At 49.6% G+C, this 12,727-nt stretch overlaps 1 protein-coding gene across 6 annotated transcripts in view; it reads left to right on the top strand.

The window, feature by feature from the left end:
- LOC132338549 (UDP-glucuronosyltransferase 1A1-like) overlaps positions 1-11,997 on the top strand; it is a 28,135-nt gene extending 16,138 nt beyond the window's left edge. For 2 of the 6 annotated variants that reach the window (XM_059868253.1, XM_059868252.1), the window contains exons 2-5: positions 6,911-7,042; positions 7,149-7,236; positions 7,929-8,148; positions 11,010-11,997. In XM_059868253.1, the coding sequence (XP_059724236.1) occupies positions 6,911-7,042; positions 7,149-7,236; positions 7,929-8,148; positions 11,010-11,307 (738 nt within the window). In that variant the 3' untranslated portion in view covers positions 11,308-11,997. Of the gene's footprint in view, positions 1-1,696; positions 2,291-3,700; positions 4,568-6,910; positions 7,043-7,148; positions 7,237-7,928; positions 8,149-11,009 lie in introns of those variants that run through there. The other 4 variants (XM_059868255.1, XM_059868254.1, XM_059868256.1 and 1 more) reach the window with 4 other exon arrangements.
- Positions 11,998-12,727: the final 730 nt, after the last annotated feature.

Below are 12,727 nucleotides of genomic sequence, written 5' to 3' on the forward strand. Positions count from 1 at the left end.
CTCCCAATAAACTGTGGCCTGAAGTGCCCCATCCTCACATTTTTTGAACGTTTCCAGGGATGGTAATTTCACCACTGCCCTGGACAGCCCCTTCCAGTGCTTGACAACCCTTTCCATGAAGAAATTTTTCCAAATATCCAATCTAAACCTCCCCACTGATGTCTGAAATTCCTTCCTATTTAATGCATTTTCCATAAACATTACAGTCCTTCTTGCTGGCTTTTAAGAACCCCTTTTCTTTAATAGGCCACATGGAGGACCTCCTCTCCAAATCAACATTTTAGGACACACTTAGTCTTAATCTTTGGGTAACACTTAGGACTAGCCTTGGAGTGTATTTATCACACTCAGGTGCCTTCGGCAAAGGTAGCCATTTCGTGGATCAGATGTCCCATCATTCCTACCTGCTCCAAGAGAACCCTTCCAGGCCTGGAGAAACTGCTCAGAGTTCCCTCTGTTCAGGAATGCTTGGTTGGGGGGTCTAAAAGGATCTGTCTTCTCCAGCCAGTTCTTGTCCAGATACTATTGCCATTTCTTGTGTTGCTCTTGTAAATTTGCAAACTTTTGGCATCCAGCTTTTCCTGCCCATGTGGAATATGCCATAATGGCAGGAGAGATCTGCTTTGCCGAGCCCTTCTGTCCACAAGTATGGACTTCCACATACCACGTACCACAGCCAAGCCTTCTGAAATTTGGGAAAGGGATGGTTATTAAGAACTTTCAAACCTATTTGTCCCGTAGCCTCTCACCCCGAACTCCCGTGGCCCCTCTTGAGCAAGAGCCTCATAGTCTGCTGCATCATTGCTTTTCGAAAAGATGTTTAGCCTCGAGCTATTCACCTGTGAACTCTGATGGCCCCTCTTGAGCACAAGCTGTGCTTTCTGCTCTATCACTGCTTTGCTAAAAAGGTGAAAGGTGGTTGGTTAATGTGTTACCCAAACTTTGGTGACTCTGCTGCTCCACGTGCCAGCTCCTGCTTGCCATGGAGGACATTCTCTGAACTCCAGCCACCTTCCTGAGCAAAGATTGGAGGGTTAGGTCTTGCTTGTCAACAGTGCAACACAGTTCTTGTGATGCAAGCTCTGTGGAGTGGCCATAAATTTGATTACTGACTTGAATCTGGCCTGGGACATTTGAGTGCACAGTGAGTCCCTTGAGATAACCCTGACACAGCAAAACCCCTCCATGAACAACTGCTTTTTCTACTGATTATTCTGAATAATCTGAGATAACCTAAATGAATAGCACAGCATAGGTGCCTTGATAGGACTTTAATCAAGGCTTTTATCAGCAATATGGTCTTTGAACTCCAATGACTTGTGTCAATAAACATTTTGTAGAGATAGAACATTGAAGTCCAGCACAATATAAATGAGGTACAAGGAGATTTTTCTTCATATGCTGTTGAACAACATAAGGAGGAGCAGCTAGTTTCTTTGCCTGCCCCATGACAGTTAAGTGGAGGCACCAGGTACATGCTGGGCTTGTGCTTTTCCTTGCTTTCTGGAGTCTGGCAGATGGTGGGAAGCTCTTGGTGGTGCCTCAGGATGGAAGTCATTGGCTGAGCATGCGGATGGTCCTGGAGAAACTCTGGGAAAAGGGGCATGAAATCGTGGCCGTGGTTCCTGATGCTGCCTTGCTCTTGAAAAGCTCCCAGTCCTTCACCGTCAAAACGTATCCAGTGCCTTATACCCAGGAGTTTGTGGACCAATACTACCAGAAGCTGGGAGAAATGAGCTTTCAGACTGTACCATACTCATTTTTCCTCAACATCACAGAGCTGACCAACATGTTCACTTCTGCTTGTCGGCATCTCTTATCTGACAAAGAACTCATGAAGTCCCTCCAGGACAGCAAATTCGATGCCATCATGATGGACCCTGTGCTGCCCTGTGGGCCAATTCTGGCTGAGTATCTCTCCCTCCCCTCTGTGTACTTCATGCGTGGCCTTCCTTGCACCTTAGACTACAAAGCCACGCAGTCTCCCAGCCCTGTATCCTACGTGCCCAAGACTTTATCATCTCTTTCCGACCACATGGCGTTCCCAGAGCGCGTGAAGAACTTCCTGATTGGGTTCTCAGAGCCTTTGCTTTGCCACCTGTTTTATTTAAAATTTGAGCGCTTGGCCTCCGAGTTCCTGCAGAGGGATGTAACAATACAGGAGCTGTTCAGCCAAGCATCAGTTTGGCTGATGAGATACGACTTTGTTTTTGAGTATCCGCGCCCCATCATGCCCAATATGGTCTATATTGGAGGCATCAACTGTCTGCAGAAGAAGCCACTCTCGAAGGTTTGTTGTTGCTTACCCTGAGGGTGCTTGTTCAAGATGCTCTTTTTCTAAGTGTTTCATGTAGTGATATTTGTGTGCTTGAGGCAGGGTGTGATCAAATCCCAGGATGGCATGGGAGTGGGAATCTTGGGCTTTGAGATGATCACAAGGCTTGCTGAAGGGTTTTTCTCCAGGAGAGCTTAGGCCAAGTTGTCACCATCACTCATGGCACGCTCTATATCCACGCAAATGGCAAAATAATTCTAGGTCAGAGGATCTAATATTCCTAAGGAATATGGAATGCCAGTTAATTGTAGGAGGCTTGATTGAACAAAAATTGGGAATATAGAATTAACTCTGTGGATGTACCCAGGCACTTTTGCTGTGCCACTGAACATGAAGCTGGGCGAAGCACAGAACATCAGAAGAGGGAGTCAGGCTGGGTTTTAGGAAAAGGTTCTTCCCCCAGAGGGTGCTGGGCACTGCCCAGGGTCCCCAGGGAATGGGCATGGCCCCAAGGCTGCCAGAGCTCCAGGAGGGTTTCGACAGTGCTCTCAGGGATGGACAGTGTGAGATTGTTGGGGTGTCTGTACAGGGCCAGGGGTTGGATCAATGATCCTTGTGGGTCAGGAAATTCTAACTGGGGATATTCCATGTGTGCCAACAGCCCAAAACCGGGGTATGCAAAGACAGCAGAGGGAGCTCTGCTGCTTCTGGATGTGTGGGAGCAGCAGTGCAAGATACAAATAAGAGGGTGGTTGGGAAAGGAAGCCTTCAGGATTGTAACTACTGTCCCTTCTTCAGATTCCCCTCATGCTGTGCAAAAAGTACAGATATCCCCAGATTATTCTGCTTTCAGACACTGTGATGTTATGACAGCCAGAGTTATTGCTCTGCTTACAACACATTTACTACTGTTAATTCAGGGCTTTCACTTTGATAACTGCTGTGATAGAGCAACAAATCTGGAGATAAACCTTTACAACCCACTGTATCAAACCTCTGTCAATCTTAGCTTCTTGGTTACACTCTGGGGCACAAAGCAATCCAAAGGTCAGATTCGTGCTGAGTTTCATGTCCAATCAGTGCAGTGGACTCAAGGCAGGGGGTTGATCATTAACTGGATGTTAATGATGTAGTGATTGCTGGTCAGCCCATTCATGGCTCTCATTCAGCCTCTCAGCACCACAGGCTGTTGGTCACTCCTCCCTCCTGGTGTCAGTCCAAACATTCAGCTTCACCTCTTGGCTGCCACTCACTGAAAGCCTTCCCTGTGAACAGATGATAAACCCAATATTTACCCACAGTTAAAAATTACCCCAATTTCTGCCTGTTAAAAATTAAAAACCCTCCTTAGTTAAAATTCAAGTGCGAAGCACCCTGTGATTCATTCCTTGTCCCCGGCCGCAGTTTCACCGCCGTTTTTTCGCTAGCAGCACCAGGGAAATGGTTTCTCCAAAGCCAGGATTTCTTTCTCTGGCCTCTTGGGCTGTGTTTTTCCTGCTGCTGTGGACTTCTGGTGAAGGTGGGAAGCTCTTGGTCATGCCCATCGATGGCAGCCACTGGCTCAGCACACTCCCAGTCGTAGAGAAGCTCAGGGACAAGGGACACGAAATCGTGGTGGTTGCGCCAGAGATAAATGTGTGGATCCATTCATCCCCAATTTACACCTTGAAAACCTACCCTGTGTCCTACACCAAGGAGTTTTTGGAGGCAGAGTTTAAAGAGATGGGCCACAGGAGTTTCACACCTCATCCCTTCTTGGAAAAGCTATCCAAAATTGCCAATTTTACAAGCATGTTTTTGGATTCCTGCAAGCGTCTCCTGTCCAACAAAGAGCTGATCCAATACCTTGAAGGAAGCAAATTTGATGCCATCCTTATGGATCCCTTCTTCCCATGTGGGCAGATACTGGCAGAACATCTGTCCCTGCCCTCCGTGTACTTCCTGCGGGGGCTGCCGTGCAGCGTGGAGTTCCAGGCCACGATGTGTCCCAGCCCTCCTTCCTACGTCCCGCGGTTCTTCACGCGCTCCACGGACCACATGTCCTTCTGGCAGCGCCTGGGCAACCTCCTGGCCACCCTGGGCAACTCTCTGGCCTGCTCTGTGCTTTATTCCCCCTATGATCCCTTGATCCGGGAGTTCCTGCAGCGGGAGGCGACCGTGCCCGAGCTGTTCAGCCACGCCGCTGTTTGGCTCATGAAATACGACTTTGTCTTTGAGTACCCCAGGCCCCTCATGCCCAACATGGTCCTGGTCGGAGGCATAGGCTGCACTCGGGAAAACAAATTATCCCAGGTTAGTTCCCGGTTTTTCCCTGAGTTTAGCTGTGGGTGCGCTGTGAGCTCTCTCCAGGAGACGGAGCTCCCAGGCTGGAATAAAGGATGCCGGGTGGAAGTGGCTGGGAGTGCATTTTGCCCCGCTGCATCCCTTCAACAATGAGGGAAATGTTACTTTGTGGGGCACCTCGGCATTGCCAGTCAAACTTGCACCAAAAAAAAAAAAAGGCTTTTTCTTTTCCAATTTTCCTGTCTATTTCCTTTTCCTTTTCCTTTTTCCTTTCTCCACCTTCCTTAAGAGGGGCAGTGGAAGGACAGCTCCAATCTCTGCTCTCTGTGCTCTCTGTGCCAGGGACAGCACCCGAAGGAGTGGCTGGAGCTGTGTTGGGGATGTTTAGGTTGGATTTTATGAACAGGTTTTTCCTCCAGAGGGTGCTGAGCACTGCTCAGGCTCCCCAGGGACTGGGCAGAGCCCCAGGCTGCCAGAGCTCCAGAAGGGTTTGGACAACGCTCTCAGGGACCCACAGGATGGGATTGTTGGGGTGTCTGTGCAGGGCCAGGGGTTGGACTTTGATTCTTGTGGGTCCCTTCCAACTGAGGAAGTTCCATGAACTTCAGACAGTTCAGGCAGGCTGGAATTAAATCCTCACCACCAGTGAAGTAGCACATCTGCCACTTTTGTGTAAAATACTCTGCACTGTAACTTGTATTTTGCTTCAACTGTGCCAAAAATTCTCAGTATGGGATATCTCCCACTTTCCATTAAGAAATCCTCCTAATTATCTTATTTTTTGCATGAGTCTCCACTGCAGATACTTTATAAAAGTGTGAGCAGGTGCTGATTGAAACCAGTACTAAAATAACCTGCATATCCCCAAAGCAGGGCAGCAAATAGATTCCTCACAGTAAGAGAACTTCTGAGCAGAAAGTCAGACCTTGGAACTCAAAAACATCTAAAAAACAAAGTAAAACTGGTGTCCCACAGAATATAAATAGGATTAAATACGCCTTGAGACAGCCACAAAAATATGAAAAAGAGCATAAACTGACAGAGTCAGTCTCTGCTGTCCCTGCCCGTGGCAGGGAGGTGGAATGAGACAACTTCTAAAGTCCCTTCCAACCCAAAGCATTCCATGGTTCTCTGGTTATCCCCTCAGATCCCAGAGATAACATGGCAATTGCCAGACTTACAGAAACATTTAGTTAATTGTTTTCCCCTTATTTAACTCTGATGCCTGCAACAATTTCCTCCAGTTTTGCCTTTCCTTCCTTGGCTCAACCAAACATTTTTCTATTTCAAAGAATTTTTGCTCCAGCCTTGGGCTGTTTTTTTCTGCTTCATTGGAATCTTTTTGTTTCTGGATTCCAGTGCTAGATCTCCTTCTATTATTTAAATCACTCAAACAAAAGAGAGACAAAACTGGCATCAGTTCAGTGTTATCACACCCAAAGCAGATACAATAAATCCAGATATTAGAAATTTGAGATGCCTGCTGTCAGAACCCTCTGCCAGGATTTTAATTTTCTCTTGTAGCAGCATGGCCTGGAAAGAAGAACATCAGCTCTGAATCCAGGCTTGGGTTAAATGTGCCCATTTTTACTTCCCAAAGACTCATTTTCTTTAGGATCATAGGACAGATTGGGGTGGAAGGGATGTTGAAGCCCATCCAGTCCAATCCCCTGCCATGTCAGGGACACCTCCCACTAGCCCAGGTGGCTCCAAACCCCATCCATCCTCCCCTTGGACACTGCCAGGGATCCAGAGGCAGCCACAGCTGCTCTGGGCACCCTGTGCCAGAGGTCTGGGAGACCTCCCCACCCTCAGAGAGAAGAATTTCTTCCTGATAGTTAACACAAATTTTTCCTCTTTTGGTTTGAACCCATTACTCCCCGTCCCATCACTCCAGTTCTTCATGAAAAGTCCTTCTCCAGCTTCCTTCTGGGCTTCTTCAGAAGGAAAGGCTCTGAGGTCTCCACACAAAAATCTTCTCTGCTTCAGGCTGAACAGGATGTCCCAGCCTGTCCCCATAAGGAAGGTGCTCCTAACTCCTTGTCAACTCCATGGTTCTCCTCTGGATTGCTCCAACAGTCCCATGTCCTTCTCATGCTGATGACCCTGGAGCTGGATGCGGGATCCAGATGTGGTCTCACGAGAGGGGGAGAATCCCATCCCTGGACCTGCTGGCCGTGCTGCTTTGGATGCAGAGCTGCCAATAACAACAACTCCTTTTCCTGGTCACAATTTTGTCGTGCTCACTGCTTGTTCTGTTGCCTTTCCAGAGAGTTTTGCGGGAAGGTGGCAGCAATTCCAGCCTCTGACAAGAGAAAGGGCTTTGACTAAAGGCTTGCTTTCCTTTGGCAGGAATTCGAAGCCATGGTGAATGCCTCTGGAGAACACGGCATCGTTGTCTTCTCGCTGGGCTCCATGGTGTCCGAGATTCCCATGAAGAAAGCCATGGAAATCGCGGAGGCCTTGGGAACAGTCCCTCAGACGGTACCAGTCCCCTCTTCCCCTTCCAGCACAGCAGCTCCACGCTGCTCTCAGCTCCTCCCTCCCTTCTCCTGCTGGGATCTGATGTGGGCTTTGCTTCCCTTGCCAGGTCTTCTGGCGCTACACAGGCAAGGCACCCCCCAACCTGCCCAAGAACGTGAAGCTCCTCAAGTGGCTGCCTCAGAATGACCTCCTGGGTAGGTCTGACACCCTGGGCTGACACCAGGCTGCTGTGGTGAGGCCCCAGGGACATCATCTGGGGGTCAGGTGTGAGTTACCATCCCCTGACCCAGCACTGAGGGTCAAACCTTCCTTTGCTGGTGGAGCCAGAGCTTGTCCTTCAGGAACTTGGCTGGGAATCACTGAATTATGAAACAACTCTGTTTGAAAAGGCTTTCCAACACTCCATAGTCAAAGATGAGAGCCTTTATGTCTGACTAAGCAGTCTCAACAGCCAGCTGTGCTTTTGTCCTGTCTTCTGGCCTGAAAAGAAGCTTCATGGTCCTCAAGGGAGCACTTCCAGACAGGTCTTTGGGCTTTTAAAGTGGTGGAATTGTTGCCAGGATTTGCTGGTAAAGGAACAGGTTCAATTTTGAAAGACCTTCACTACCATGGAAGAGATGGTGAAAAACTAATTGGTGGTAACATCTTTTCTAACCTCTCCTGGTTCTGGTTTAATCCTAAAGTTAGAGGACTACCCAAAACCAAGACAGAGGTCTGCAAAGTTCCCATCCCTAAGTCTGGCCATGAGGGATGATGCTCACAGCAGCCCCAAATCCTTGATTTATCCCAACCACGGCTCTTTCTGGGGCATGTTCTTTCCCCAGGGACGTGTTGCTGGGAGTCAGGAATTCCAGGAGCTGACACAAGCCTGTTTTTCCCTCCACAGCCCACCCCAAGACTCGTGCCTTCATCACCCACGGAGGCTCCCACGGAGTTTATGAGGGAATCTGCAATGCAGTGCCCATGGTGCTGATGCCTCTCTTTGGGGACCAGATGGACAATGCCAAGCGAGTGGAGTCCCGGGGAGCAGGGCTGACCCTCAACATCCTGGAGATGACTTCCAGTGACATCTCCAACGCCCTGAAAGCAGTGATCAACGACAAAAAGTCAGTACCAGAGGCACAGCCTTCCCCCTTCCTAATGTGCAGCCCCAGCATGTTCACTTCCAGCTTAACGGGGTTTTTCTCTTCCTAAATGGCTTCTTGGATCAAAAGTTTGGATCTGATAGCAGCTGCTTCCGTGGAGAAGCTGATGCTCGCCCTGGGTTAACTCCAGGCTGTCCTTTTCAGGGGACAAGTAGTGACTGAGAGGAGAGGCTGCAGGGAGCAGGGGAGATGGGCTGGGAATGCAATGGAAGAAGTCAAGTTGCCAAAAAAATATGTCATCTTCTTAAAGCCAAGGCAGTGACAGAGAGGGCTTTGACACAGGTGGCAAACAGCTTATGTCCCCAAACCTGTGGTGACACAGGTCAGTGGGGTTAAATATCAAACATATTTATCACTCATTTATCTTACAGGTGAGTTTTGTCAGGCATTTTTTTTCTCCCCCTCAGTGCTCATGAGCAATTCTGTGAGCACAGAGAGCCTTGCCTGGCTCAGCAAGGCTGGACAATCCCAGCAGAGAGAAGGAGGAACCTGCAGGGATGCACTGAGGAAGCCCAGGGAACATCACAGGGCTGCAGTCAGCACACCCTAGGGGCTTAAAGGCAGCACAGAGATTTCTTTCAGACATGAGAGCTCTTCCCTGCTCCCGTTCGAGGTTTCCTACCCAATTTTGATGGCAATAATAGCAATAACACTACTACTGACAAAAACAGTTGGAAAAGCTGGCCAGCTTTTCCACCCCCAGTCTCCCCTTTCAGGCAGAGACCTTCACCCCAGAGATTTTGCTGAGCTTAAACTAAGCTTTCCCTCTTTCTTTCTTTTTTTTTTTTTTTTTTTTGTCACTTCCCGGGCCTCTAACCAGCACCTCCTGGGCCTCTAACTTTGCCATTATCCTTCTCAAGGGGCTCAGTAGCACAAGAGCTGCCACTGCCCCATCCCTGGAAGTGTCCTGGATGGGGATTGAAACAACCTGGCCTGGTGGAAGGTGTCCCTGCCCATGAGGGATGAGTTTCAAGGTCCTTCCAACCCACCCCACCCCTGTGATACTGATGCCTTGGAGTGGCTACCTAGAACAGAGGCTAGAAAAGATTAAGAGAATTTAGTGGGTATTTTTAAAAAGTTGGATTTTTCTCTGGTCCAAGGGTTTTCCAGAAGCTTTTCTTGTCCCATCTGGAGTGCCAGAAAACTGATGCCTTGGAGTGGCTGCCTAGAACAGAAGCTAGACAAGGTTAAGAGAATAAAGTGGGTATTTATTAAAGGCCTTCAATGGGCACAGCTTGGGCAGTCAGAAGCCTCCCAGAGGCTGCACCCAAGACAGAAGATGGTCATGAGTTTTTCAGACAATTGTAAGTTTGGTCCATTCACAAATCAGGGGTTAATAGCCCAATTACAGCTTCAGGCCATGAAGTCACAACTCCCCAGTTTGCCCCGCCTCCAGTTCACTGCTGTTTACATTTTTCAGGGCCTGAGGCTGTAGGGTGTCCCTGAATTTCAGGCCCAGAGGAATTGTTGTGCCTGAATAAAATGGGAGAACAGCAGCTGACAGGCTATGGAGTTGTTGAGTTCCACCCTAAAGCAGTACAGGATTTAAAAAACACAAAAGCCTAAATCCTAAGGCATCAACTCCATGTTTGAGCAACACCTTCTCTTGTACCAGCGTGGGGTTTAGATGGTGGGTGCTGCTACCTATCTCCCAATAAGCATCTCTTGTGGAAAAGCCCCTTGGCATTTAGGTAAGCATTCAGGCAAGGCACCAAATCCACACAGCCCACACCAAATCGGATTTGGTGCCTTGCCTGAATCCCAAAGCATTCAGGCAAGGCACCAAATCCACACTCACCACGGCTAGCTCAGCCAAGAGAGGCAGAAGGGCCTTTGTATGGTCAGTTCCAGCAAGGTTTATTTCTGCACGATTGTCTGGGTTTGGAAAGACAGGAGTCTGCTAAGGAAGGCAGGAGCCTGCCCTGAAATGGAAAATGTATTCCCGCTCCCTCCCAGTTGTTATAAATTTTATAATAAGGGGCTCTCAGGCAAAAAATATGGGAGCAGGAAATAACAGTTCTTTACTAGGGAAGGAAAAAAAAAAGATAAAATAAACAATGCAGTAAACTAAACCAACACTGACAGTCAGAACACAGCCTGACACCCTGTGGGTCAGGGTGCTGGCAGCAGTGCCATTGGAATTGTGGCTCAGCCGTCCTGGAGTGTCAGGGGTGGTTCTGCTGGAGCAGGGATCCTGTAGAAAAGGATGTATTCTTCCTCTGACAATCCAGTGGAAGAAGGGGCAGCTGCTGTTCCTCTGGGAAATCCAGTGGAGAAGCTGTCTTGCTGTCCCAGGATCTCAGATTCTATCCAGGTAGGAATGCCTGGCTCCTCCCTCTGGGCTCCCATCTCCCAATGGGATGCTGTCGTTCTTATCAGCCATGCAGGGACATTCCATGGCCTGTTATCAGCAGGTGTCTGCCCAGAGGGAGGAGAGGGTGTGGAAGAGATAAAGAAAACTGCCCAGTGGACATCAGACAGCTGCCACACCTCTAGGAGATGGCAAATAGAACACACATTGCCTCCAATCTGGGACAACGATGAAGGGGAAGTCAGGGACAGAAGACCTGTCCATGTCCTCTGCACAAGGTTAAGTGTGGGGTCAGTGGCTAGTGGTCTGAGGACATTGGCCTACAGGTAAGACAGGGCTGGCCACCAGGGCTACCACAACCAGTGAGGGAACAGGGAAAGGAGAAACCAGGAGGATTTGGGACATATGGGGTGGATCAGTGTTGCAAGGCACTCTTTCAGCATAGACACTCTGGTGTATCCTTCCAGGGATTTCCCTGAGGGGTTCAAAGGGTTCCACGTTCTCTCGGCAGGTACAAGGAGAACATCCAGCGCCTCTCTGACCTGCACCTGGACAGACCCATCCACCCTCTGGACCTGGCTGTGCACTGGGTGGAGTTTGTGATGAGGCACAAGGGGGCCCCTCACCTGCGCCCCGCCGCCCATGACCTCAACTGGGTGCAGTACCACTCGCTGGACGTCATCGCCTTCCTGGCGGCCGTCACCCTCCTCTCCCTCTTCATCTCCTTCAAGTGCTGCCTGTGCTGCTGCCGCAGGTTCTGCTGCAAGAAGGGCAGGACGGGCAAGGCCACCAAAGCCAAGTCCCACTAGCACCTGGGAACGGTGGTAGGGGACCGAGCTCCTGCTCCAGACGCAGCAGCGGGGTCAGGGAACAGCTCGAATTTCACTGCAATGAGTAAAACACTGTGATTTTCAGCCAATGAACGATAGGGATCCTTTGAAATAGCAGCACGAGAAGGGCTGTTCCACTGATCTAATTTTGGTCTTTTAATTAAGAGTGGGTTGTTAAAAATGCCTTGTGCAGGAGTGCTGCAGTCACTTGGGAAGGTCTGAGTGTGAAATCCCCGGCCCCTGGCTTCCACCTGTCAGCGTGCAGAGGACTCAGTGACTTTTTCTTTTAACCTCCACCTGCAGCAGAGATAGGTAGGGATTTTGGAGGACTTTAGGAGAACCATCTGGTCAGATTCCTGTTTGAAATGTCTGTGTGGCTGCTGTTGTAGGGGAGGCAAATGTTGTACGCTTGCAATTCCTGTCATGCAAACCAAGCTGGATGCACATCTTCATGGCTTTACAAGACCCTGAACAAAACCAAGTGCTGGAAAACCACTGGTGTTTCCCCCATCAGGCAGATGTGCTGTAGCTGGAGTTCACCTGTTGGTGAGGAGATCTTTGTAAGCATTTCTTATTAACCCCCACAGCTGATTTGCTCTCTGTAAGTGATGCTCAGGGAAAGACCCCAACCCCCAGCCCTATAAATAAACCCCAAATACTAAAAATAAAGGCTGCTGTGTTTTCTAGCTTGAGAGTTATGGGGGGCTGCTTGGTTGTTCATGGAAGAAGAGCTGGAGAAGGGACAGATTGAACCCCCCATGGTGTGAAAGCCACCTTGATACACAAACCCCCTTCTCAGCATTGCTGTCCCTGCTGCCTGGTGACGTGGTCCTTGCTGAGAGGTGACATCCTGAGGCTGCCTCAGCTCCCAGGTGAATATTCCAGGCTCTGAGCTGGGGGAGCCCAGTACACCAGGGCAGCACAGGTGTCCTGCTGAGTACCTGCTGCTGCTCTTTTCCCTGGCAGTTTGGAAAAGCAGGGATTTCAGAGGAGGATGGGTGAAGTCCAAGGCAGTCTCTGTCCTCGGCCTGTCCCCATATCAGTGCCCAAATCTCCTGGACACCCACCCTGCCCACAACCTGCCCAGCACTTTTCTTCCCCTCCTCCTGCCCACCACGAACAGAAGGAAACCTTTCTTTGGGGTGTGCAGACTCCCCACGGTGTGTGAGGCCTGAGCTGCTTGGAAAATGCAGCTCCTGCAGCTCCACACCTTCCTGAGGTGACAGCTCAGGCTGTCCCCGTGGCTCTGGTGACAGCTGGGAAGGAGACCCTGCAGATCTCTCAGGGCTGTCACAGCACAGCCACGGTGGCTACCGTCCTCTCTGAGCATCCCTGGCTCCCAGCAGTGTCCAATGCCAAGAAAAAAACCACTTCAAAATGTCCTTGAGGAGAAGTTCTC

The sequence above is a fragment of the Haemorhous mexicanus genome, chromosome 26 (assembly GCF_027477595.1).
Source record: "Haemorhous mexicanus isolate bHaeMex1 chromosome 26, bHaeMex1.pri, whole genome shotgun sequence".
NCBI classification, from domain to species: Eukaryota; Metazoa; Chordata; class Aves; order Passeriformes; family Fringillidae; genus Haemorhous; species Haemorhous mexicanus.